We start from the raw sequence: 26,513 nt of genomic DNA, 5'->3' as shown, positions 1-26,513 counted from the left end.
GATCGCATTTATCACTAAGCATTCAATCTCATCTCCATCTCGACATCGCACCATATCAAACATTTCGTGGCAATCACATTGAGTAGTTATGGCTGTAAGTATCTTGATGGTATAGCAATCAGCAAAGCATCTGAAATGCTCACGATTATACTCTCTTCCCCTTTAAACACAGTCTGGTTTCGGTTTCACAGGTGGTATGTATTGACTTAGAAGGCATATGAATTCAAGTAAAGACCATCATCTGATCGTTTTTATCCCTTCTCTACACAGGACGGTCACGCTGCTTCACACATTGGCAAGAGTTCCAAAAATGTTACGCACAAGCTGATTCAACCAGCGAATGTGTTACACAAAAAGATGATTATATGGAATGTCTACATCACAAGAAAGAGGTATGTCCTACATCACATTTGTAGCAATAAGGGTTGCGATTGAATGACTGACACTCTTTTCTGCCTTGCTCAAACAGATCGAACGTATGAAGACGATCAGAGATACTTTCTTGGCCCGTCAAGCAAAAGAAGCATCAGAGAATAGAGCAAAAGGAGAAGTGAGAGCAACCAGTAGTGTTTTACGGCTGGGAATTATTGGACAGGCTGATGAAGGAGGCAGTGGGGATAAAGGTGGAAAGGAATCTTCCGAATCTGGTTCTTCGAGCGAAGGAGGAAGTGACAAATGAATGGTGAAACATTCTTAGAACAACATATCATCAGAACATCAATGAGATATACTGCATAATCACATTTAACACCGACAAACAAAGAAAGGGTATATGGTTTCATTAATCGGGTACAGGATAAGGAGATGTGCGACTATGAATCCCCCAATTGTTCAGCCAACTGATTAGCAATTGGAGCAGGTATCCTTTGCAGGTAAGATCGAAGTCTGCTCTTGTCCGTCTTATCACTGGCGCATTTTGATACATATCGCAACGACTCTTGCACATATCCTGCATTGATCAATTGAGCGATAAAAGGTTGATAGCCTATAGGACTCTTTTTGGAATTGGCGAAAGCCCAAAGTCCATCGGTATCACGACCACTGATTAAAGCGGATATTTTAATATTCCAAAATCGTTTATCAGGCACTTTCCAATCCCCACGTACTTTTTCTGCCTTTTTTGGCATATCTTTGATCAAACAAGTGCGAATTGTATCATTCACACTTAATCCAACAAATCGTGTTCGTCCGCCATCTTCCTTCTCTAAAGCAGATTGGAAACCGAGTAAACGAACGTACTCTTCAGACAATTTCGATTCCAGCGCCCGATCCTTCTCTTCACCGAATAGCTTTTGTGCTTCTTTGATGTATTGCACTTTTTGTGTTATATCGCTCTCTTTAGCCGCTCTTTCCAAGGCAAGTAATGCTCCTTCCGTCCGACGATCATCTTGGAAGTAGAAATCTTTCAACAATTCCACATCTTCTTGTTTAGCATAAATCTCCAGTAAATTACTGGCCAGATAAACGTGACTGCTTGGTGAAGGGGAATTTGCTGTTCCGTCTGCTGCTACCAATCCTGATCCCGGTGCACTTGCATCGGCAATTGGCGCTTGTACCAATCTGAAAAAGTCACCTCTAGAAAGCTGTGATTTAAGTCGCAGAAGTACATGATATACGAGATCTGTATCACCACTTTCAATCGCTTTCACCAAAGCCAGCTTATCTTCATGCATCGTCAAAAGCAAAGGCACTTGATCAACCGCTCTTGGCTCATGGTCCATCAGCTTTGTTGCCAATCTGGGCCTTCCAGAATTCCAAGCTGTCCTTGCAATTTCTGCATAGCTAACCGAAGGTTGCATCTCAAATTTGGCTACAATCGCTCGACATGTTTCATCATCTGCTGCGTTTGCACTTGCACCTTGTGCCAAAGCTCCTGCTCCCGGTCTTGAACGTGCAATCTTTCCACGAGCCCAATGCTTGAGCACAGAATCAGGTCTCAAGAATAAATAGTTTGTGATATGAAGAGATAAAAGGTGATGATTACGATTTGTCAATCGTTTGATGAGCTGTTCTGCTCCCATAGCCCTATATTGTTCCACAGTGATGGGTACTCCGACATCATACCTTCTTGCAGCATTCAATACTCTCAACGTCCTTGCAGTATCCACCAAGACGCTAGGATCGAAAGCGTCAATGAATGATTTTCCGAAAGTTGCTGCTCGCATCAATTTTCGTTGCCATTGTACATCCCACTCCATACTGGCAGCTTCTAGGCATGTATCGACGGCCAAAGATAAATCTTTCCGTATTGCTCGAATACCCTCGTCTGCCTTTGCACTCTTTTTAGCATATTGTTCCGATGCATCAAATAAGATGGCGGATGAATGCGTCGATCCGGGTAGGAAGATCGATTTAGAAGATTCGGCGACCTTTTGTATAAATTCTAGCCGATCAGAAGAAACAACCCGCAAGCCATCCAGTTCTGATACCATTTGAATCGCTCCAGCGTAAAAGTATCGAATTGAGTCTCCGAAGGGACCGACCATCACAATTTCAGAATCCCACGCGATAGCAACTGTATTATTCCCGCACCATTCTATTTGACGTACTCCAATCTGTCGAAGATTAGAGTTTCCTTCTGCTGGTTGCTTGAAAGCTTCGCATTGCTTCACATCGAATTCACTCAAGCTTCTTTGAAAGTCAGATGAGACCACCCACAAAACATTGTCTGCTGTCATCAGAGCGAGTAAATTGCCATTCGGTGAAGGCGCAATGGCTGAAAATGGACCACGAGAGAGACGCATATCCGTCGCACCACTGACCGAGTCCAGGCTGAATACCGTAGGGGAGGACGTGGGAGAGACGAGTAGCTGCGTTAATCCAGAAGATGAGCTTTCGGGTGGAACTACATTCCATGCTGATGGCCGCGATCCAGAAGCTGAAGCACCACTGGGTAGAGAAGGCAAGACTTGAGCATGAGAAGGTGCATCTAGGAAATCGCTATCAGCATTGCGAATTGGAAAGCGCCATTCGACAAAAGATCCACCTCCAGTCAGTGCAACCAAACCTTCCGGCCACATTCGTACATCCACAACACCTGTATCAGTAGCCTCCTGTCCCAGAGAATATTGGACGTAATAACTTGTACTGGTTGCTTCTACCGGTCGAATTTCATCAAATGTGGCATTATTCGATCCAGCCCTTGGCGGAGATGGACAGGGCGAAAAGAGGGTATAAAGTCGTACATCTCCTTCATCCAAGACGACTGCCAATTGTTCATTCGATGTAAAGCCAAAACCAATGATTCTATCCGAAGCTTCCCAAGGTAGCGTTTCCACCAACTGTCCTGCACTTGTATAAACATGAATCTTTGGTTTTAATAAAGCTGCTTTTCCCAATGAAACAAGCTTGTTCGGATCCCTTGCTAATGCTAAAAGACCACCATTTTTTGCACATGCGACAATATAATCTGACAGTTCATCTATTCCCCATGAGAGGGAGTAAATTTCTGATTTTCTGTAGAACACATCTTGCAAACTGGACCATTCCTGAGTAGGATGGCCCAGGGAAGTTGTCATGTCGATCAGAAGGTTGTTTGAGGATGTATGCGAAGAGGTGTGAGTAAGGAAGGCTCGTGTGTCAAATCATTGCCTCCTGATGGTTGTGGCCAGTGCGAGTTGATCGGAGACTAATAAGTTATTGCACTGCTTGCTAATTATTATTGATCGGCGCTTAAGTGCGACTAAAGGGAAAAGACCCTAAACGCCTAAGCGCATTTAATTAACGCACACTGAAGAAAGAAAATCATCATTAGTCAGACAAAATTTAAGAAGAAAGTTCAATAAGCATGCGTAAAGGGTATTCTAGCCACTCAGCCGTGCATTCCCGTAGGTAAATTATTGCATTCTTCTCACCATCATTATCTCAGGACATGGCAACAATGGCTAGCAGCAGCCTTATCAGAGGCAGCAAAACAACTTTGACTAATCCATCAATACGTAGATCTGTACTTCGGCATCGTGTCTTCACCCCTTCAATATCTTCAACTTGTCATCAAAGATATCAAGGAACATGGTCATCCGTAGTAGGAACGGCAAAAAGCCTGTTAGGATCACAGGATCCACCTCCACCTTCATCATCAAAATCTTCAAACAATAATACATCCTCGAGTCAACCACCAAAGCCAATCATCAGAGACCCACTAGAACTAGTAGGAAGAGAACTAACATCATTACGCAGCAATGTAAGCTCTTTGCTGGGGAGCGGACATCCTTCATTAGACACAATTGCCAAATACTACTTTCAAGCAGAGGGAAAACATGTCCGTCCGTTGATGGTACTGCTTATGGCTAGAGCAACAAATGGACATAGTCCTCTTTGGCCAGAGCTTTTGGCAAGATCAAGAGCTCAATCACAACCTACTGCTGAAGCTGTGGAGAATGAGATGGGAATAAATGAGCCTTTGAGCCCAAAAGATGTTTTGAACGATTTCAATCCTCATATGGAAGGAATGGAAGGTAAATTACCGGAAATGCCCGCCACGGGAGATGCAGCTACAGAGGAAATGAGAAGGTTGGCAACAGAAGGTGGAGATGCGAACATTTTACCGACACAAAGAAGACTGGCTGAGATAACGGAAATGATTCATGTCGCCTCGCTATTACACGATGACGTGATCGATAACTCGGAAATGAGAAGAGGAACCGCTTCAGCTCCTTCTGCGTTTGGAAACAAGTTGAGCATTTTGGGAGGTGACTTTTTGCTTGCCCGTGCCAGTGTTGCATTAGCAAGACTTAGAAATTGCGAAGTTGTGGAATTATTGGCGACGGTGATTGCTAATTTGGTAGAAGGAGAGGTTATGCAACTTCAAGCCCAATCCTCAAATTCTCATCCATCAGCTCACAAGAGCGCTTTTACCTCATTTTGGAATTCACCTGCCGAACAAGAAGCGAGAGAAAAGGCGGCAGAAGCTAATGCAGTTAATGCGAATGGTCCATCGGCAGCTATGTTCGAACACTACCTACAAAAGACATACTTGAAAACTGCTGCTTTGATCGGAAAATCGACCCGTGCTGCCACGATTTTGGGTGGATTTGGCGAAGACGCCATTCGTGCTAGCGGTTGTGGTTCAGAGGCAGAACTGATGGCAAAGAATGTTCGAGATGCCGCTTACACATTTGGCCGTAATGTTGGTATTGCATTCCAATTGGTCGATGATCTTTTGGATTTCCGTTCCACTTCAGCCGCTTTCGGAAAGCCTTCGGGTGGAGCAGATCTGCGATTGGGATTGGCAACAGCTCCTGTTCTTTTCGCATGGCAAGAATATCCGCAAGAGCAATTGGGCGAGATGGTGAAACGTAAATTCTCGCAGGAAGGAGATGTTGAATATGCTCTTAACATTGTGCGGAAGTCAAAAGGTCTCGAAAGAACGACAGAATTGGCCAAACATCATGCTCAATTGGCAAGTGACGCTCTTGCACAACTACCGCAAAGCGAAGCACGAGATGCTTTGGAACAATTGAACGAACAAATTATAAGTCGAGTCAAATAAGCACACGCATAATCCTGTACAACCGTCACCATCACTCAAATGTACTTTTAGCCCCATCGTTTATATTGTAAGGTGACCAATAGACTTTTTCGAAACCTGTATTGTGTTTTGCATGTGCGGTAGTTTTATTGAGATCGTGGCTCTGCTTCAGCATCGCCCTTTTTCGACCTCGAACCCTCAGGCAAGCCCCTTCCTCCGTGATACACAAAGTATGTTGACTAGCCTCTTTACAAGATGACGTCCCAGATGCTTCGTGTGTCCGTTTGAATCTCGCCCTTATGTGATTTGCATGTCTTTTTCAGAGAATCAATATTCTATAAGTAAAGGGTTTTCATAAAAGATATGAGCGCTTTTCTCCCCATCACTTCACAATGAGCTCTTTCCCAATTCTCTTTAAAGCTTTGAAGGTAATCTTTTTTATTGGGACACTGGCCCAAGTGGCTCAATGTGCTGGTTCATCTTCAAGTAAATCCACCACACCAAGCTTAGTACGCGGTCAAGACGATCCTAATCAAATGTATCATAATCCAAATGAAGTCAGCGACCACTTAAAAGATCAAGCTTATCATCACAGGTGGGAGAAGCATCAATTATTTGAAAAAGACCTTAAACATCTTGGTGCCTCAGAATCTGAACTAGAGCATGGTACAAAGATGCGTAAACTCCATACTAATGCTATGAAAGATGCCGAGATGAAATCCAAAAAGGTGTTGAAAGTTAGCAAGCAATTAGCTTCCAGTCAACATTCCAATTTTGGAGATCGAAACTTACAACGCTTACGTCCTAATCCAGCAAGTAAAATCCAAAAGAAAAAGCCCGTGTCTAACGAAGTGCGCAAATTGACTTCTTGAAATGAGCCACAATCTCGCTATGATTTATATTTAAAAGTCTGAAATGTCAAAAGCCTTCAAGCTTGATTATGAGACCTGATCCCCCTTTTTTTTTCTGGTAGTCTATCATTCATCATTCTCTCATACTGATCCATACTTCTCTGTCTTGAATTCAAGACTTATTTTTGACGAACCTGAATAGAGTTGCGTGATAAAGTTAAACTTTCTTTCTAAACTTGTCCTTCTTTCCATACGTCTCCCATTTTTCTTCTCTACAAAACTCAATAGCACTACAATATCACTACTGCAAATCCTCTTGGACCTCTTGTGACGATTACCTTTATGACATACTCATTTGCTGCAACTCACCTCTCTTGAACAAAGTACGCAAAAGCTGTACCGTGAACACAAAAAGACGCTGCAAGTTCGCTTCACTAAGCAATTGTCAAGTATATCTTTACTTGACTGTGATTCAACGCCCCATTGTGCAGTGTAGTCGGGATCTAATAACCCTACTTGCTTTTTTAGTATAAGAAACTTAAAATGAAAAAATTTAACTTCTCTTCACAACGAAAATCATCCTAACGTTTTTTCATTATGGTTGATCGTACTTTTGTTGGCTTTCTGCGCTTTAGCTTTATCTTCTTACTTATCTTCATGCAATCTGGTCATTGCGTTAAAACCAGTCCCAAAACGGAAGCTTCATTGCCGCCATCAAGTCATAACCATCAACAACCCGGTGTTTCGCCTAGACCTTATCATTCTCCAGCCAAATACGCTCAAGCATTGCGTAAAAATGAAAGTCGTCATGCTATGTTGTATCAACATTATGCAGATAAGATTGGAACAACTAATAATCCACATCATCAAGCTATTTATGATTCTCTTGCTGAAAAGAGTTTCCTTTCTTCACGTAAAAGTGCTGAAAAGGCGGAAAAGATGGAAAAAGTCGCTAAAGAGTTACAAATTGATAGCAACTTTTCTGTTAAAAATCAACCAAGAACTCGTTTGCAAGCCAAGAAATTGCAACAAAGTCAACAAGCTGCTACAATGCACGCTGATAACGGCACCTCTGGTGCTATGCCGTGATCAAATAGAAGCTACAAATACATTTCTGATCGTGGGAAAGCGTTTCGCCACCGTATAATACAAGTATGCTTACTATCTTGGCACTGGTGAGATACTCCTCCTTCGATCTTCTTCACCATTCTGTCCAGATCTCCAATCCCCACCACTTGCGCCTTTTCTCCAATCTCCTCCTCCTCCGCCACCTCCGCTTCCAATTTCTTCTTTCCAGCCACGGGCTTGATTACGTTCTGCTTCCTTTTTCATTCTTTGTTCCACAGCTTGTTCGTGTTGTAGATCTCTTAGCAATCTTCTATTTGCTGTTCGTACATGCATGAAATTGCAAATGCCTCCTCTTGTACAATCATTCGTTTCGTGTTGACGACAGCATGCTTCTCTGAAATCCGTTACTGGAGATAGCTCAGCAAATAATGGCCTTTTGTTGTACCATCGATCATTCAAAGCGTCAACCGCACGTTGAGCATCTTCTTCCCTTTCGTATCGTGCATAGACATTTCCAATCAAATGTTCACTTATATTATCGCATACATGCATTTCCACCAATGATCCAAATTGTGCAAGTTCTACGAAAAAGTCTTCATAAAATTCGTCAAATTGCCTTTGCACTTCCGCTTCCTTTACGTCTGCTTCTTGTGGACCGGGAGAAGAGGTAGAAGGGCCAGCTGGATTGACATCATTCACGTTTGCATATTTTGGATTTTGCCATACATTGGAGACGAGGATCGTTTGAGAATACTGTGGCTTGATATGCTTTCTGGAGCATCTGTCGCCATGTCTACATGCACCAATCTTGAAGTAGAATGCACAATTGACTTTATCTTGTTCTGTTCCATAAATAGAGGCTGTCAAGGAGGATGAATGCAGAGTGGTCAGTGTTCAGTCGTGTGACATATTGAAGATAAGACAGACTACTCACCCAAATATGAAGCCATTGTGCCTTTCAATGATGGTGGTTAAAGTTATGATGATGCACACTTTATCGAGCAACCTTAATCACCACAATGTATCATCGTACGCCACAAATTGTTCCTGATGCCAATCATCCTGTCAATAATCAATTGCACGTGTTGTTGTTGTTGTTCATTGTAGAGCTTTATTCAACACTGGATTTGTGCCTTATTAATTGCGCGTTATTGTATAGCGCGTTTTGTATTGCAGCTGCACAACTTAGATTCTCAATTTAACATCGCGCATACGATCATCACATACGATCATCTACACCAACACCAATCACAATCACATTTACCGACATTGGGCAAGCAACAACTACCGTACACTCTCGCTAGTTCTTGGTGCTTACAGGGTGTATCCGTCACAAGGCTTTGATCCGGGCAAGGCACAAACATCATCATTATTCTGTATCATATCGTCTTTCTCCGCATTTTCCGGTCTCCACTTTTCACATTTACCCCAATCCTAAAGGCACCTTTCCGACAATAATTCATCTTCGCCATATTGACGGCCACACCCAATCTCATATGCAGTGATCAAATAATCTGAAAGGCGACCTTTTGACGAGCGCAAGCAATTCTAGCTTCCCCAGTTTTATCTCGCTATAACAAAAAATGACGATCAGTAGGCGAAAGAATAAGCCAGTTGCAAAGCAGGAAGAAAACAGTGGCGGAAGCAGTAGCAGAGCTGCAGAATCTGGCGTACAATACCATTGTGATGTTTGCGGACTAGATATTTCTAGTACAGTACGGATATCCTGTGCAACTTGTTTTCCTCCTGGAGCGTCAGATTCGTATGATGTTTGTTGTTCTTGCTTTCTGGAAGGACAAGAATCAGGTACCCACAAAGCATGGCACGATTACAGAGTGGTAGAACAGCATGCCTATCCGATCTTTTGCGATGACTGGGGAGCAGATGAGGAATTACTTCTTATAGATGGCGCTCAAATTTATGGTTTGGGAAATTGGGCAGACATAGCCGATCATATAGGGAATCGAACGAAAGAAGAGGTACAGGAGCATTACATCAAAGTGTTTGTCGAAGGTAGGGACGGGACTGAATATGGAGATAGAAGAGCAGAGGAGGCAGTCACTTCCGCTATACAGTCTGCCCAACCACCAGACGCACAAGGGAAACGAAAGCTACTTCCAGTTGTTGGCCCAAATCCAGACTTCAAAGCTAGTGTAGATGCAGAAGAATTTCAAAAACGAAAGCGACAGAGGATAGAAGATGCAAGATCTGGACAAGCAGCTTTTGGAGGTTCAGCGCCATCTACACAAACGCAAGGTGGAAAACCTGTGCCGCCAAAGCCTCTTGTCAGTGCGCCTACTTCTCATAGCGAATTGGCAACATTCATGCCTGGTCGATTAGAGTTCGAAGTCGAATACGAAAATGATGCGGAAAATTATGTGAAGGATATGGAATTCGGAAAAGTGTACAGATATGGTGGTGAAATAATACCGAGCGAGATGGAAGCATTGGGAAGGAAAGCAGATCAAGGAAGGGTACGAATGGAGGGAAGCGGTAGAGGTGGACCTGGTTTGAGCGGACGGGGAAACAAAGGTACAAAAGAAGAAGATACTGAAGGTGGAGATACAACAATGGGAGATCAAGAGAAAGAAGATGAGGATGGCGATCAAGATGAGACGAAAGATGGAGACGAGACCAGAGATGAAGATGGACAGGATGATGAAAGAGACGATGATGACGACAACACACAAGACCAAGACAATGATCAAAGTCAGATGGACGCAACTGTAGATGGGGGCGACACTGGAGATACAACAAACGCCGCGGAAGCTACAAATGGTACTGTTCCTAGTGTTGCTGCTAGTGCACCTGCAGATACAGACGATCGAGCAGCTGATTGGGACGAAGAAGAGGCAGATTTGGAGTTGAAGTTAATGGTGTTGGACATATACAATGAACGATTGGATCGTCGTGGAAGACGGAAAGAGTTTATTTTTGAACGAAATCTGGTCGATTACAAGCGTACTGTTGCAGCCGAACGTAGAAGGCCGAAAGAAGAAAGAGAATTACTAAATCGAGTCCGCCACTTTGCACAGATGCAAACAGCGATGGATTTTGAGGACTTCTATAACGGGTTGTGCTTCGAAGATGCGCTCAGACGAGCCGCTGCGCAATTGCAAATGTACAGGCGTGCAGGAATCACCAATTTGACTGAAGCTGCCAAGTTCGACACGGAACAAGCTGAACGTGCTCGTCGTGCAGCAGTGGCAGCGGAAGGAGGTTTTGCTGCTTTTCCAGCCATTGGTTCTGTACCACGCTCTGCTGCTGGACGTGCGGCTGCTCGTGAAACTGCAACTCCTGATGGTAGCGAGAATTCAATTCAATTGCCAACAGCTGCTGCTGTAGCCGCACCCCCAAAGAAGAAGGCAAACAACACAGCCAGTCAATCCTCAACAGCTACTCCTGCTGATGGAGAAAAGAAAGCCGCACGCAAGCCACCAAAACCGTTGGATTTATCGTCACATCCCTCTCTCAATTTGTTGACAAGAGCCGAACAAGAATTATGTTCTGTTGTACGTATTCAACCGCAAGTGTTCATGTTGATGAAGAAGGATATCATTGTTGAATTCGTTCGTCGAAAAGGCAAATTCAGTCGAAGAGAATCACGTCAATTGTTCAAATGTGATGTGAATAAAGTTGGAAAAGTGTATGACCTTTTGGAATCAGAAGGCTACCTTCGCGAAGCAAATCGACTAGGTCCAAATTGGGATGGCACTGGAACACCACCCGGTTGGACAGCGCCGCCAGCATCAGAAAAGCCGAACGGAGAAGGGAAGGTAAACGGTGCTTCTACGAATTCGCCTGCACCTAGTCAATCTCTGCTCAGGAATGGCTCAAACACAAACAATGGTCCTTCCAACACGAATTCGCCCAGATCCCAAAATACCATCGGACAGAGCGGCTCGAATGGCATTTCTCCCAAATCTTCATCTGCAACAAATCCTAGCAATGGTCAGCCTCGACCTTCAGTAGACCGTCCGACGGCTTCCACCTGATAAGCACCCCTTGTACACAATTTTACATCATTTGTACTTTTATTGCAACAGAATTAAACGTATACTAGCATCTCCTTTTTGGACAAAATAAAAATGAGCATCTTGAGAATAATGTAAGATACATTGGATGTAATTTAAGATCATTAATTATTGATTTGCAGCTGCAAATCCACCTCTGCTGCGACCACGAGGTTGATTGAATGGTCTTCCGTTACCCCTGCCGAAACCACCACCTCGACCGCCGCCACCTCCGCCGCGTGGAGCATTTCCGTTCAGACCCAAATTTAGTGCTGCCAAGTGCGGGTTCAAAGCAGCATCAGCTGCGCCAGTACGAGGAGCGTTTGGTCTTGGCCTTGCATGTCCGCTTGCCACGCCTGCAAACGGTACATTTGCATCTACGTTGCCTCTTCCGTTTCCTGCGAAAGCATCACGACCCAACGATCGCATTCCAGCACCACGTGTTCCTACTGCTGGCCCGGTAGGACGAGCAGGTCTGAATCCAGATGGTGGTCTGTAAGATTGTTGTTGAGCAGCTGCTCTAGCTTGTCCGTTTGCAATAGATTTTGCTTTCTTTGCTGCTTCCACGTTTGCGCTAGATGCCAAAGTACGTTGTAGTGCAGAAGGATGTTTTGGTGGTTTTACACTTCCATTTTCTTTCTTTGCACTCTCTTCATTGACAGCTCCTGCTTCTGCTGGTGCTGTGGCGCCCTGAGCAGCTGCTAACGGATCTTCCTTGCAAACAAATTGAGGTTCGGATAAGTTTAGAACGGTTGCGAATGGTACCGTACCACCGCAATAAGGACGACAACGATCATCCAAAGTAGAGCCGGCCAAGAATGGTTGATCGAAAGCAATGTCCAACACATTTGAGCTAATACCAATGACAACACCTCTTGAAGATAAAGGCACATTTCCGGTGTTGCTGACATACACCACACGATCACCCAAGGCGAACTTTTGTGATGTAAGTCGATAAGGTGCATGAGATGGCTTGAGCAATGCACTTCGAGGAACACCGCGCAGCATGAGTCTCTTCATACGATCTTTGTTGTGCTGATTGATTCTGGCAACCAAGCCTTCGATCGCATGAACTGTTTGTGTGTCAAGTTGTTCGGCAAAAAGAGGAACAGCTTCCAATTCTCGTACACCTTTTTCCTTAATCCATGCCTTGAGCGCTCTCATCTTTTCGGAAGCATTTGATCCGAAGAAGTCTTGTGCGCTTCGTAGATCTTTGTTTGGATTGTTCATTAAAGCTCGGGCAATTTCTGGGAATTGGGTGTTCATATCACGGATCAATTCAAGAGTTTTGTCTGAATATTCCCATCCGGCTGCACTTCGACGACTGTATCCAATCACTTTTTGACCTTTCGCCTCAAATTTGAGATTCAAACCAATATTCGTCCGCGTATTATCACTCTCGACCAACATGCTGCTGGTCAATTTGCTCAAAGCAAGACCACTGATTCCCAATCGCTTGCACACGACGTGCGCTGGATAGTAATTTTCTGGAACTTTGCTTTGCACTGCTTTTTTGATCAACTCATTCTCTTGCTTTTGATTGCCGAGAGATATCAATTCAATAGCAATTTGCTTAGTGGAGATGGCGACAATACTGGCGGGACTTCCATAAGCATGGGTGCCAAGGTAGAATGCTTTAGACTTCTCTGGGAACTCAGCAGGCAATGGCAATGGCGCACGCTCGATGTATCGTCTGTCCTCATGAGTAACACTTGCAACGGATACTTGAATGGCTTGTTCCACCTCTTGTTTCATGTCTGGCTCGTATTCTTTTAAGAAGCTTCCATCCTCCATGCGCTTTAGACCGAGCATTGGTCGCACATGCAGAATGACTTGCACATCACCGATCAAGACACCAAAGCGCTTACTGTATTGATTCTCAATTCGGGCTGCCTTGCGCTTCCACTCACCCAATTCGGATGGTTCATGTGGTGTTTTGACCACATCGCGTTTACCATTCTTGTCCACTTTGGCTTCGTATAAGAACAACTCATCAGAGACTGCCATAACGATACCTTCTGTCAGGAATGGCCATCCGACAAAAGTTCGGTTGCCAAGGTATGAAGATGCAATATCTTCCGTTTTGCTGTCCTCGAATGTGTTTTCCACACTGATCACGATGCTTTGGTTGCGACTTTCGCTTTGGAAAATGTTCACGCCGTGGTGTCCTAATCTACCGTAATGAGGCAAAGTTTTGATACTTGGGAATCCTGCTAATGCGTCCACGCCCAATCCGACACCGTCACACAGACCCTTTACCAAATGAAGACCATCTAGAATTGGTAAGTGGAAGACTCCGACGTCTGCCTTGCAGTGTGTAATATCGGGGAAGATACCAGGTAACGAAGATCCATAGAATTCATCCTTTGCTTCATTGTACTTCAATCGAACACTTTCTCCAAAGCCGTTTCGGCTCTTCTCTTCGGCCGAAAGGAGGGGTAGTCTCTTGTCTAAAGCAGTCAACAAACGTTTCTCGTCGATAAAAGGAATCTTCACAACAGCTTCCCAGCTTTGTTTCTTTCCGTTGAAATCGGCTTCGAAGCGGGTAGGGTAAAAGTCGATGATGGGAGAATTGGGATCCGTCATCAAATCACGGTAAGCTGGAGGAATGTGTTGATTACTCAAACTGGGCAAAACTCCCATCAATTGATCAAATGGTCGGAATGGCTTGCCGAGTTCAAAGTCAAACTTCATGTCTTCCAATCCCTTCAAGTCGGAGATCATCGGGGCGTAGTGATAATCGTAGAACCATCCCCACGATGCGACACCATCGTAGTAGTAATGCAAAACCCATTGTAGCCCTTCAATGTATCGATATGTGAGTTTCTCCATATCTTCTTCATTGTGATAATCAATTCCAAGTTTCTCACGATAGTAGGTTCGCTTCCATTCATCCATTCGCTTGGCGAGTTTGCGCTGCATCTCTTCCTCTTCATCGTCAAAGTCATCTTGATCATCATCTTGACCTGCCTCTTCATAGCGTTTGATGACCCGATCAACGGCTGCCATTGCTTCTGGATCAGCTTCATCGTCGCTATCCTCGTCGTCAAAGAGGGTTCTACGTGCAATAGATACTGCAGGTGCATCTGCTTCGGGATCATATTCGTCGAAATTAACTGCAAGACCCAGATCGGCTGCCAGTCTTTGCAAGAAAATTCGGTCATTTTGTTTGGCCGTACTTTGCAAAAACATCTCACGAGGAGCGTTTTTGGGCTCAGTCTGCAGAGCTCTCAAGAACACTTTGACTTTCTCGAACATTAATCTCTGTGCAGACGTCATAACGACCGTTGCTGCTCGCTTTCCTTGTTGCTTTTTGGCCTTGATTGCTTTCTGTTTCGACCAGCTGATATCGCCATACTCCTCCTCGAAGAGCTCGCGCTCTACAATTGCCAATTCTGATAAGATCAAGGCGAGGCGACCTGTCTTCAACACACCGTCTTCGTTGATGTATCCGCCTGCTTTGGGAAGAATACGCATATAGATTCGGAATAGGGTATCCAAAGCACCTTCGTTGATGTGTAAACCTGGTAGATGCGGTAAGAAATCATTTCCCACAAAAATATTGAGCAGGATAAAATCATCAATAATGCGTTCGAGCGAAAACTCGAAAGGCAAGGCAGATTTCAGATCTTGGAATTCAAGATCCAGGTATTCTCGGAATAGCGATAAATGCAATAGGAAGAAATTTTGCGTTTCCAAGCTTCCTTTTCTTTTCTTCGATGGTCCAAAATTGACTTCTTCACGCAACAGTGCAAAGTGCGGATCATGACTCAGCAGCCCAAGCATGATCAAATCTGCATCCAAACCATACAAGCAATGTCTGACATTTTTGTTGTAACCCGGTTGTGCCTTGGCCAAACGGATGTATTCCATAATTTTGTGTTCGCCCTCTCCTGGAACATCGTGTCCAGAAAGTACGATTTCTACGTCTCTCCATAAGGCGTCTTCAGTGACCTTTTTGGCTAAGAAGTATTTGAGTTGGGCTGATAATCTTGCCATGAATGGCGTTCCTGGCGTGATACAATTTGAGTCAAACGCTTCTTCCTCAGGAAGTTCCTCTCCTCTTTTTTCAGCCTTTTCGCGCAGCTCTTTCGCTTCTTGTGCCGTTCTAAATCTACGACTTCGTTGTTGATTCATTTTAGCTCGAGGTGCTACACCATCGATAGCGAGGAAAAATAATTTCTGTGGTTTAATCTTTGCGAAGATATGCTCTATGTAACTGAATATTGCCAGAAACATATCCGCCTCACTCATTCGAAAATGAGCATCGGCATCGTTTGGATGTGAGCAGTTGTGGATGATACCGTTCATATCGAGATACAGATTGTCGAATTCGGGAATACGTTTCTCCTCCACCAATTGACTGATGAGCGGATATCGCTCCGACATGAATCGGAAGAATTTCGGGATACCCATTGTTGCGATTAAAGTAGCGCAAGGCTATAATATGTTGTTGCTGTTATTGTCGTTGTTGTTGTATGTATTATGCTCTGCTGATGCAATCTGTTGTAAAGATGATTGTAAACTTGAATGAGAACGTGCAGGATGCTAACGAATATGCGTATGCAAACAATGCAAAAAGCTGGTAATAGAGCGGAAGAAGAAAGATTGAGCAAAGTTCTAGACGGCGCCGTATCAATAAAACCCCAACGATTCTGAGATGAGAGAAGGAAGGATTAGTGTTCGTCTTGTTCAAAGGATCCGAAAGGTCCGATGGCGTATTTGTAGTAATAATGATGGTTAAGGGCAATGATGCATTTGGGAATGATGCATTGGCCAGTGTACACGCTTTTAATACACACTGCTCTACGCACACATACGCTTTGTTCTATGCAAGCTTCAGTAATTGCTGACTACCATTACGTTTAACCGAGAGTGCGTCCCTTCAAGGCTTTTTGACAGGCTTCGGCCGATCTAATGCCTGCTAGGTTGTGTACATAAGCCAAGGAATAAAAAGTAGCTTCGTAAGCGTTTCATTCATTAGACGCGACCCGGGTTTAACTATTTGAAGTGCTTCTTAGCCTTGAGAAGACTCTCCACCTTTTAAGAACAGTGTCATGCAAGCGTCCATTACATGAACTGATCAATCAAACAGGCCTTACCTCCGGACGTCCCTCATTTCATCAAACCACCATCAACTCAACTTGCGATCTCAGCAGTAGAGGTTGCAAGCTGCTCGTCATTTTATATAGCCCAACTTTGGAGGTCAGAGCGGCAGAAATATTCCCTAACATCTCATCAGTGGCGATAACCTACTTTATCGCAATCGCTTATCTCGACCTTACTACAGTTTTCGGTGCGATAAGAACATCATGATTCCCGCTCAAAGATTCGCAAATGCGGCAAGAGGGCGCAATGGTGCTCTTTTCAGATCAACTTCAGCTTTAGCTAGTAATTCAAGCAACGCATCATGCTCGTCAATACTGCAAAACCGGAAAGTATCACTACATACCAAATCATCTCTTCTAGGTGGCAAGTATGCAGGCGGAAAAGCTCAGCAATTGCAAGATTTTCCATCACAATCGCCATTTGTACGAGCTAGAAGAAGAGAGCTCTCATCTTTTGCTCCTTTGCAGATGCCACGCTCTAAAGGCAAAGTGTCTTTAAACGGAGAAGGGGAGGAAGAAGAATTCGATGGCCGGGATGAAGGACGTGAAGAAGCAGAGGTAGATGCTGTACGGGAAGATGATGCTCGCGTTAAAGCATCCGAGTCTGATGGAAAAGGATCATCTGCACCACCTTCCGGTTCTTCCGGCTCCGCTTCAGGAGCAGGCTCAGCAAGCCAATCTGGAGGTAATTCAGGAAGTGGCGCATCTTCCGGATCGTCTTCCGATGGTGGCTCAAATTCCAACTCAACGTCAGTCTCAAAGCCATCTGTTCCCGTCAATTACCCTCAAGTTCTTGCCCTTCCCATCACACGTAGACCGCTTTTCCCTGGATTCTACAAAGCAGTCGTAATCAAAAATCCAGCAGTGTGTGCTGCCATTCGCGAATCTTTGAAGCGTGGTCAGCCATACATTGGTGCTTTCTTACTGAAAGATGAAGAAGATGACGCAGATGTTATTACAGATCTAAGCAAGGTTCATCGGGTTGGTGTCTTTGCTCAAATTACTTCCATCTTCTCTCAGCAGAGCGCCTCAAAAGGATCTAAGGATGGTAAAGGCGGAAATACCACTGGAAACCCAAATGCAAACGAGGACGAAGAAGGTTTGACAGCTGTTCTATATCCGCATAGAAGAATCCAGATCGATGAGCTACTACCGCCAGATGGTAAAAGGGTCCAATCTGAGAAAGCAGATGGCCAAATTACCACCACCGATTCATCCGCAAAGGTACATGATATTCAACAAGAAGCACGAGACACAGGTGTCGTGCCAGAGAAGAACGATGCAGAGAGTACACAACAATCTCCCGCCAGTCATGGAATGCCCTACCAAACATCCTTCTTGCAAGATTATGCAGTCTCGTTGGTGAATGTGACCAACTTGGAATCCGAAGAATACAAGAAAGATGACGGTCTCGTCAAGGCTGTCAAAGCTGAATTGATCGCAGTGTTCAAAGACATTGCTTTGCTAAATCCGCTATTTAGAGATCAAATTGCCAACTTCAGTATCTCTCAGGGAGCAGGAAATGTGTTTGAAGAACCTGATAAATTGGCTGACTTTGCTGCCGCTGTCTCTAGCGGAGAAGTTGGTGAGCTACAATCCGTTTTGGAAACCCTCAATGTTGGTGAAAGATTACAGAAGGCATTGTTGGTACTCAAGAAAGAATTGATGAATGCTCAACTACAGAATAAGATTAGCAAAGATGTCGAACAAAAGATTCAAAAGCGACAAAGAGAGTACTACCTCACCGAACAATTGCGCGGAATCAAGAAGGAGCTCGGAATTGAGACTGACGGCAAGGATAAAATGGTAGAGAAATTCAAAGAAAAGGCAGCCACATTGAAGATGCCTGAGCAAGTGCGTAAGGTGTTTGATGAAGAATTGAACAAGTTGCAAACGCTTGAACCTGCTGCTAGTGAATTCAATGTCACTCGCGGGTATCTAGAATGGTTGACAAACATTCCTTGGGGCGTTCACAGTCCAGAGAACTATTCGATCGCCAATGCTGTCAATGTTCTCGATCAAGACCACTACGGACTCAAAGACGTCAAAGATCGCATTCTCGAATTCTTGGCTGTAGGCAAGCTAAAGGGAACAGTGCAAGGAAAGATCATTTGCTTGGTTGGTCCACCAGGTGTTGGTAAGACCTCAATCGGGAAGTCGATCGCCCGTGCAGTGCAACGTCAATTCTTCCGATTCAGTGTGGGAGGTTTGAGTGACGTCGCAGAAATCAAAGGACATCGAAGGACATACGTCGGTGCAATGCCCGGTAAGGCTATTCAAGCTTTGAAGAAGGTCGGAACGGAAAACCCACTAGTCTTGATCGATGAAGTTGACAAGATCGGAAGAGGGCATAATGGAGATCCTTCTTCAGCATTGTTGGAAATGCTGGATCCTGAGCAGAACGGAAGTTTCTTGGATCACTATATGGACGTTCCCGTCGATCTTAGCCGCGTTTTGTTCGTGTGCACGGCAAATACCCTCGATACTATCCCACAACCTCTTTTGGATCGTATGGAAGTGATCGAAGTTAGCAGTTACACAGCCGAAGAGAAGAAGCACATTGCTCGTGGCTACCTTGCACCTCAGGCAAAGGAAGCTAGCGGTTTGCAAGATGCCAACGTCACGTTACCTGATGAAACCATTGAATTCCTTGTCAGAAGTTACGCAAGAGAAAGTGGTGTACGTCAGTTACGTAAGTTGTTGGAGAAGGTCTATCGTAAGATCGCATTCAACATTGTACGTGAATACGGTGAAGATGTTTTCCCTGAGCCAAAGAATGCAGAAGCTAAGCCAGAAGCAACAGTGCAAGATGGTGGAGCAAGCATTTCTCCCAACTCTGAAAACCCTAAACCAACTCAAGATGAATATACACCCACAGCAGCAGTCGGATCAGCTGAAAGCAATGCTCAATCAGTCACACCTCCTCCACCTCACTCTGCAGTACCAGCAGAAGAAAACAAAGAGTCTTCCGAACAATCAGCGGGAGAAGATGGAAATCCAAAAACCACAACAGAAGAAAGGAAACCAATGGCAGTACCTCCAACAGTCGCAGTGAATATCACAATTGACAGTTTGAGGGATTATATTGGACCTGCAGTCTATCACAAAGACCGTCTTTACGAAAGAATTGGAATGCCTGCCGGTGTTGCTACTGGCTTGGGATATTTGGGTAACGGAAGTGGTTCTTTGATGCCGATTGAAACGACAACGATGCCAGGAAAAGGTAATCTGCAATTGACCGGTAAGCTAGGAGAAGTGATTAAAGAAAGTGCATCAATCGCGCTCAGTTGGCTTAAGAGTCAAGCGTTCGAATTGGGTATCACGGATGACAACAAGTCTAACTTGTTGGAAAGTCGTGATGTGCACTTGCATATGCCTGAAGGTGCTATTGGCAAAGAAGGTCCAAGTGCTGGTGTTGCGTTTGTTACCAGTCTCGTTAGCTTGCTCACCGGAAGAACGTTGAGCACTGAATTGGCAATGACGGGTGAAGTTTCTTTGCGCGGAATGGTACTTCCCGTTGGTGGTCTAAAGGAGAAATTGTTGGCCGCTCATCGTGCAGGAATCAAAAAGGTCATCCTTCCCGGTCAAAACAGACCGAACGTTGAGGCAGATGTACCTAAACCAGTCTTGGACGATTTGGAAGTACATTACGTCAACAATGTCTGGAGTGCATTGGAGGTTGCATTCGGAGAAGGACCTTGGACACAGAAAGCACGCGAGATGGAAAGTCTTGAAGGCAAAGACGATGGTCAAGCAAAAGATGTTGGTGACGGAACAGGACAAGATAACATCAAAGCTTAAAATAAATAGACAGCAAATGCACAAATGTATCCACATATTCACCACTCTATCTCATATTTAGAAGTAGTAGTTTTAATGCAACAAGAGATGTACACAATTACAGAAATTGTTTAACCCAAACCTGTGTGCGTTGACACATTTTAGAAAAAGTATGATCCACTATCTACAACGAGTGTGAACGATATTCGGTCCATGCTCGTCGTATTCTTGTTTACTGATCCATAATTGATGGAAAGTGCCCAAGCTAGCCAGAATACTTCCACCCAACCAAGAAGAGAACTTCCGCTCGATAACATTACCTGGTGAGTGAATCTTGACCTTTTGACCTGGTAACTTCAGTCCAAGCTCGTACGAAAGACGATCATTGAAACCTTGAATCATGGATGAGCCACCTACACAAACGATATTTTGTAGAAGAGCGGCACGCGAGTCAACATCAGTTGATTCGATCGCACTCATGATCAAATCAATAATTGACTTGTGAGACTGTTGTCCTGACGAAGTAGGAGGTAAGACATCTCCTACACCTTCGAATATCTGTGGAGTGAACAAAACTTCTGGAGCTCTGAATCGTTCGATTCCGTAATTATCATTGAATCCGTCTGGGAATTCGAAACTGCGTAAAGGTCTGGCAGCTGCTTGCTGTTCGTTCCATGGTTCTTCCAAAATTTGTGCCAACGTTTCCTTTGCTTCGTGTAAGATGCGCATTGTTTGGAATTGTTTGAATGAATCAGTCGTACTTTCGATTCGATCTTCGCGTAGCTTAGCAGGCGGTTTGGCTCCTGCCACTGTAGGTGCTTTGCTCTTGACGAGATAGTGTGGAATGATGTCGACTAAGCCGCCTTGGCGATGACTATTGGCTGGTGCAGCTGTAGTCAGGTCATACAGCAAGGCGCGAGAGATGCAATCTCCGCCCAAGCCAGCCTGTCTCTGAATTCCCTTTCGCAATATGAAGCCGTCCACAACAGGAATGGCTGAAGATTGAGAAGCACCGATATCAACGATCAAAGAGGTGGGCTTCCCAGCCGAAAAGGAACTCAAAACTGTTGAGTTGGCCAAATAGAATGCAGGAACACCGAGACCTTCGAAGGCGAATTGTGTCAATTCTTCTCTTGCCTCTTTTGAGTTCCAAGATGGTTCTGTGAGTAGGAGGGGATGTTCACTTGCATCGCATCCCAACACTTCGTCCAGAGAATACCTTGCCAATGCTAATGCAGAAGCAGGAGATGTTAAGATTCCATCTTCCAGCGGATTACCGATCTCCATATTTGGACGCCAAACGTTCACTCCTGCATCACCTACGAATCTTCTTCTACTTTCAACTTTTTGCTTCTGTTGTTCCCAATCTGAGATCGCCTTTTTTGTCGTAGATCCATTTGTTGTCTCTCCATTCGTGTCCGCTTTTTCCTCTCCATTCTTTTCAACACCTTCCATTTGTACATCATCATCATCTCCTCCTGTCTTTTCGCCTTCTTTTGCCGGTAGCCAACCATAATTGGTAGGAATCAATGCTCTAGGCGTATCTTCACCAGCCCATCCTGCTCTAGTGGAAGATGAACCGATATCCAAAACGATTGCGGAGATGTCATCTCCTCCGTATATGCCGGGCATTTTTGTTGGTGTGAAGCGGTCTGTGGATGAGGAGAGAATGAGATTATCGTTAGGAAGAAGAATGGATGCAAGTTTAACCTGTGATCATGAATGTATGTGCATGCTTTCTTCGCATAAACGCGTTATGCTAATTGCAAACGCGTACAGCGGCCACATGCACGGCGCAGATGATAACAACCTTACTCTTCTTAAACTATCATGAAGTAAATGATATGAAGGAGAACAGATATTTAAGGGAAGATCAAAGATGTTTTCATCTGATACAAAGCTACTTCAAGAATAGCCTGGCGCTAATTTGTTTCTTGCCCTTAAATGATCAACGTCCTTCTTGCCTGCCACTTTCACACCACTCTTCAACTCGTTAATTGAGGCGTATTGTTTCGAGAGCTTTTGTGAATGCTTAATGATCTTTGATTCAAGCTCGTGTGTACGTCCGTCTTGATTTTCATTCAGTTCTGCGCCATTTCTAGAATGATGATCCGAGAGTTGTTTCTCGTACTTTTGCATTGCGAATTTATGATATTTTTTCTTTGCATTGTGATACTTGAGCGTCCCGCCCGTCCTTTCTTCGTCTCTGATCTGAATACTACTACTAGGCGCATGGTCATTAGGTTCACCCTTTGGTGAATGGCTACCTTCTGGTGAACGGCTACCTTTTGGTGAATGACCACCCTCTGGTGAATGCGCGGTTTGACCACCATGCATGCGGACATGACTTTGACCATGGGTATCATGTGCCACTTGCACGTTCACATGAGCATCTTTGACATCACTGACATGCACTGTCATTGCTTTAGCAATTGCGATAGAAAGAACAAGTACGATGATATACCGCATGATAAATAAAAGGCAGTATAAGAGGATACAATTGGTATATCTGGAAGGAATTTTACTGCTCTTTTTATATACCATCATCTACTTACGCCATCCACAGCCTCACGCTCAAAATGCGATGTCCCCTAAATGCCACCGATAACAGACCGACTATGGTATAGCCTTTGCAGATAGGCTGAATCAACAGATGCAGCATGAAACCCACAAATGCAAGATATGCCTCTTAACGATCGTCAACAAAGAGCGACTAATTAACAATGCCTATTACCTTGTCTTGATGATTTTAATTTTCGAGGGGCGGAGTATACTTGCTGAGTTTTACTGCCTATGTCTTGTTTCTATTACGGATAGTGTTCCTTGAATGTCTTTATCGATATCGAGGTTCACACGCTTGATCATTTTACTATCTGTTCAACGTATATGTTTATTGCGCAATCAGAGAAGCAAATGGAAGAAAGTGAAGGTTTTGTTCCCGAAAATTGTTCGCTCACCAACGTAATTACCGTTCCGTTCTCGGTCATATTTGTTAAAACATACATTATCGTGTAAGTATTGCTCTCATCAGACAAATGCTCAGCTTTCGAATTGCATACGCCAATTTTATCATGAAAATCGCCACGATACTATGCTATGCAAACAAGGCGATGCCAAAATTGAACCGCTTTTGAGTAGCATTTGCGTACAACGGTGCATATATCAAGTCCTTATCAGCAGAATTTTTTCTTTTCTCTACTTTTCACTTTCAGTACTAATATTTCAGGATGAATTTCTATCATTTGTTCTTCATTTTGGTCTCTTTGATTATCACGGTCAACTGTGTTTCGCGTAAACCTGACGAAGGTCCTTCGAATCGGTATACTTCAAGATTATCCAGCCCTCCCGCTTCTCCTCCTCGTTCAAGAAGCGCTTCTCCTGATCGTGATAGAAGTCGCTCTCCTCGTTCAAGAGAACGTAGTCCGCGATATTCGGATTATTCCGCAACTGATTCGAACGATAGCTTCACCGGAAAAGAACTTGCTCCGGGTAAGTCCCTTCATAACCGTTTCGTATTTCTACAGTCTAATCTTCTCTTCTCCTTGCCTCGATAACAGGCACAGAACAATACCACAAAAAAATGCATCATCTGTATAATCGTAAAGCAAGTTTTCACAATGAAATCTTCAAGGGATCAATCAGACGTGAACCAAATTTTGCTATGGAACATGACGAAGAAATGAATTCCGCCGATAGAAGACATCGACTTCATGGAAGAATCAAAAAGCGCATTGCATCGGGAAAACTTAAACCTGGAATTCGAACAGCAACACCCGATCCATTTCCAAAAGAACCAAATTCACGTAGAGTGGATAATTTGAGAAAAAGTAGACAAATTATTTGGCGTCAAAAGAAAGGATTTAAAAGACTTTTACCTGAACGATTACCTGAAGGACAAAGACGTAAAAGAAGAGTGGGAGAGCCAACGAATCCGTCCTCTCCATCTTCTTCTGATGGTGAGTCTAGTTCATCTGCTCCACCAACTCCTCCTTCTTCCGATTCCGATCCTGGCACTTTCACTAGGTTCCCTTCTCCCGGTAATTCTGATGGAAGTCCAAAAGGTGGTGTTGCTGTACTCTCTTAGCCTCCCCATCTGTTCTCATCTCTTATCTCCTTATTAAGCCTCATTCCAGACTCAGATTGTTTGTACATAACCACCTCTCTCCATTCATAGAATTTTATAATACTTTCATCTTGAATTGAATTTTCATTCTTAATTTCGAAGTCATTTGTGTCTTTCGTCATGCTGTACATTTGAGGCTGTATTTGAAAGCCGCTGTGCATGTAAGAGCATTTGTGTGGGTACTTTGATGTTCCGTTACTGTAAGCCAATAGAGCGTGTGCACATTCTTCTTTCGCCCCTGATGTCTATCGTGTACTTTACACAAACTTTTGAGAAATGAAACTGTCTTTGTTGGCTTTGTTTTCGTCTCAAGTTCGTAGTTTTCAAGACTGTACTGTGAAAGCAGTTGCATGTGATTTGATGCCCCTTTGTTAATCATTTATGTAACACAGCTTCCCATGGCAGTGAGTTTGTGTACGATTCTGCTCTGTATAAAGACGTTGAAATAAGTTATTTCTCTCTTTCCCTTCTTCACGCTGCTGAGTCTAACTCTACAGTTCCCTGATGATGATGACGATTAATCTTTTAAGCGTTGTCCTCATTTTGTGCGCATTAAGCACATCCGTATGTTCTACTACCATTAATAGAGCCGAAAGTCCTGGGTCGCCCGTTTCAGGTCCAAGCATTTCAAGTCTATCTCATTCACACTATACTCCGAGTGGGTCAGATGACTCACGTAGAAGTAGATCAAAATCAATGTCAAACGCATCAAGTGCAAGCCCATCCGATCTTTCAGCAACTGAATCAGAGAATAGCAGTCCAGGTCGCACCATTGCACCGGGAAATGCTCAATACCACGAAAAGATGCACCCCTACTATGATAAAAAGTCGGCATTTCATAAGACAACTCATGATTACTATAAGGCCGACGGAAAAGAGCGTCGCCTTACAGACTTACATAATGATGAAGCTACTTCTTCATACAAAAAAGCAAGAAAGCATGAAGTGTGGGAAGGCAAAGTGAAATCTGGCGAAATGCAGCCCGGCAGAAAGACTGCGAAAGATGTACCAAGCGTTGAAATTTCTCCGCCATGCTGTCAATCGAGCGCACATTTCATGAGAAAGAACAAAAATTATGAATGGCCTTATAAGAAAAACTCTCGTCGTTTATTACCTGTCAAAGTTTCAAAAAAACGATCAAAACGTCTTGGTGAATCAAGTGCTTCGGGAGGAACATCCGACTACGGAACTGAATCTTCCTCTGGCGCTTCTCCATCCCCCAGCCCTTCAAAGCGTCAAAAGAAACAATAGAATGTACTCATATTGTTCTTGAGCTGTGTACCTTACATTACCTGTTGAACTTACACATTTCATTTTCACCAAAAGCTGTTGTTTATTGTGTATCATGTGGCTGTACGTTGCAGCTGTGGCAATCTTCAGAAGATCTTTTGTCTGATCAGAATCAGCACTTAAAAGCGCCTTTTCATTTCGAACACATACAGTTCCCTTTCTTTTCATTAGGACTTTCTGCCAATTCTTCCAGAATGACATATCGAAAATTTTTTGTTATCCTCTTGTTCTGTGCATCAACGGTGGGAACTTGCCTCTCAGCTTCAACTTCAACTCATTCCTCTTCCTCTGGTCAAAGTAGCTCAGGCAAATCGGTCGAAAATCGACCATACAGTGAGTCTGAAAATGCATACTCCGACACGGACTCCAAAGAAAGCCTTTCTGGTCGAACCGTAGCACCTGGAACGCTAAATTTCCACACAGGAAAGTATACATTGTACAATGGCAAGATCGCATATCATCATGAACTTTCAAATCATCTTCAAGCCAAAGAGCCAAAATTCGCAAAAGAACATGAGAAGGAAATGGAATCTGCACATGCAAGAAAGCAAAAGCACGCAAATTGGTCTGTCGCCATTGCGCAAGAGAACATGCAGCCGGGCAAGAAGCGCAAATTACCACAACCTTTCCCAAATCCACCTAATGCAAAAGAAGCGGAAAAGATGAGAAAAGATCCAACGATTTCATGGGAAACCGAAAAAGGTTTCAATCGTTTGTTGGCAAAGAAGCTCCTGTATGAACAAAAGCGTCCAAAGAGGGAAGAAGAATCAGGTTCATCATCTTCATCTTCTCCATAAGCTAAAAGCTTGA

General features: G+C 43.9%; 12 protein-coding genes across 12 annotated transcripts; 8 read left to right on the top strand and 4 right to left on the bottom strand.

Moving 5' to 3' along the window:
- Positions 1–88: 88 nt before the first annotated feature.
- Positions 89–679, top strand: FA14DRAFT_154913 (uncharacterized protein; the record flags this gene model as incomplete). Its single annotated transcript, XM_025497718.1, has 4 exons — positions 89–94; positions 173–194; positions 271–392; positions 470–679. The coding sequence occupies 4 exons, from the start codon at positions 89–91 to the stop codon at positions 677–679; spliced, it is 360 nt and encodes a 119-aa protein (XP_025355801.1).
- Positions 680–745: 66 nt separating this feature from the next.
- On the bottom strand, positions 746–3,684 carry FA14DRAFT_42972 (uncharacterized protein). Its single transcript, XM_025502327.1, has one exon. The coding sequence runs from the start codon at positions 3,516–3,518 to the stop codon at positions 813–815; it is 2,706 nt and encodes a 901-aa protein (XP_025355800.1). The 5' UTR covers positions 3,519–3,684; the 3' UTR covers positions 746–812.
- A 104-nt stretch (positions 3,685–3,788) lies between these two features.
- FA14DRAFT_160623 (terpenoid synthase) lies at positions 3,789–5,723 on the top strand. The gene has a single exon (XM_025498759.1). It carries the CDS (start codon positions 3,881–3,883, stop codon positions 5,489–5,491), a length of 1,611 nt encoding a protein of 536 aa, XP_025355799.1. The 5' UTR covers positions 3,789–3,880; the 3' UTR covers positions 5,492–5,723.
- A 139-nt stretch (positions 5,724–5,862) lies between these two features.
- FA14DRAFT_154910 (uncharacterized protein) lies at positions 5,863–6,342 on the top strand (the record flags this gene model as incomplete). The annotated part of the gene is made up of 1 exon (XM_025497717.1): positions 5,863–6,342. One exon carries the CDS (start codon positions 5,863–5,865, stop codon positions 6,340–6,342), a length of 480 nt encoding a protein of 159 aa, XP_025355798.1.
- Positions 6,343–6,918: 576 nt separating this feature from the next.
- On the top strand, positions 6,919–7,410 carry FA14DRAFT_154909 (uncharacterized protein; the record flags this gene model as incomplete). Its single annotated transcript, XM_025497716.1, has 1 exon — positions 6,919–7,410. The coding sequence occupies one exon, from the start codon at positions 6,919–6,921 to the stop codon at positions 7,408–7,410; it is 492 nt and encodes a 163-aa protein (XP_025355797.1).
- On the bottom strand, positions 7,156–8,389 carry FA14DRAFT_189458 (RNA-binding domain-containing protein). The gene is made up of 2 exons (XM_025501727.1): positions 8,324–8,389; positions 7,156–8,249 (listed from the first exon to the last, which is right to left on the bottom strand). Exons 1-2 carry the CDS (start codon positions 8,337–8,339, stop codon positions 7,483–7,485), a joined length of 783 nt encoding a protein of 260 aa, XP_025355796.1. The 5' UTR covers positions 8,340–8,389; the 3' UTR covers positions 7,156–7,482.
- Positions 8,390–8,611: 222 nt separating this feature from the next.
- FA14DRAFT_160620 (uncharacterized protein) lies at positions 8,612–11,461 on the top strand. Its single transcript, XM_025498758.1, has one exon. The coding sequence runs from the start codon at positions 8,973–8,975 to the stop codon at positions 11,382–11,384; it is 2,412 nt and encodes an 803-aa protein (XP_025355795.1). The 5' UTR covers positions 8,612–8,972; the 3' UTR covers positions 11,385–11,461.
- A 4,931-nt stretch (positions 11,462–16,392) lies between these two features.
- FA14DRAFT_160618 (ATP-dependent protease La) lies at positions 16,393–20,434 on the top strand. Its single transcript, XM_025498757.1, has one exon. It carries the CDS (start codon positions 16,715–16,717, stop codon positions 20,309–20,311), a length of 3,597 nt encoding a protein of 1,198 aa, XP_025355794.1. The 5' UTR covers positions 16,393–16,714; the 3' UTR covers positions 20,312–20,434.
- Positions 20,391–22,121, bottom strand: FA14DRAFT_42881 (Actin/actin-like protein). Its single transcript, XM_025502326.1, has 2 exons — positions 22,101–22,121; positions 20,391–21,942 (listed from the first exon to the last, which is right to left on the bottom strand). Exon 2 carries the CDS (start codon positions 21,920–21,922, stop codon positions 20,471–20,473), a length of 1,452 nt encoding a protein of 483 aa, XP_025355793.1. The 5' UTR covers positions 21,923–21,942; positions 22,101–22,121; the 3' UTR covers positions 20,391–20,470.
- A 74-nt stretch (positions 22,122–22,195) lies between these two features.
- On the bottom strand, positions 22,196–22,429 carry FA14DRAFT_160616 (uncharacterized protein; the record flags this gene model as incomplete). Its single annotated transcript, XM_025498756.1, has 1 exon — positions 22,196–22,429. The coding sequence occupies one exon, from the start codon at positions 22,427–22,429 to the stop codon at positions 22,196–22,198; it is 234 nt and encodes a 77-aa protein (XP_025355792.1).
- Positions 22,430–23,517: 1,088 nt separating this feature from the next.
- FA14DRAFT_178858 (uncharacterized protein) lies at positions 23,518–25,664 on the top strand (the record flags this gene model as incomplete). The annotated part of the gene is made up of 3 exons (XM_025500878.1): positions 23,518–23,779; positions 23,848–24,354; positions 25,003–25,664. The coding sequence occupies 3 exons, from the start codon at positions 23,518–23,520 to the stop codon at positions 25,662–25,664; spliced, it is 1,431 nt and encodes a 476-aa protein (XP_025355791.1).
- A 233-nt stretch (positions 25,665–25,897) lies between these two features.
- FA14DRAFT_172123 (uncharacterized protein) lies at positions 25,898–26,500 on the top strand (the record flags this gene model as incomplete). Its single annotated transcript, XM_025500380.1, has 1 exon — positions 25,898–26,500. The coding sequence occupies one exon, from the start codon at positions 25,898–25,900 to the stop codon at positions 26,498–26,500; it is 603 nt and encodes a 200-aa protein (XP_025355790.1).
- Positions 26,501–26,513: the final 13 nt, after the last annotated feature.

Source organism: Meira miltonrushii (genome assembly GCF_003144205.1).
Source record: "Meira miltonrushii strain MCA 3882 unplaced genomic scaffold FA14scaffold_2, whole genome shotgun sequence".
NCBI classification, from domain to species: Eukaryota; Fungi; Basidiomycota; class Exobasidiomycetes; order Exobasidiales; family Brachybasidiaceae; genus Meira; species Meira miltonrushii.
Note: the sequence above shows the minus strand (reverse complement) of the source record. Positions and strands in the feature narration are given on the sequence as shown.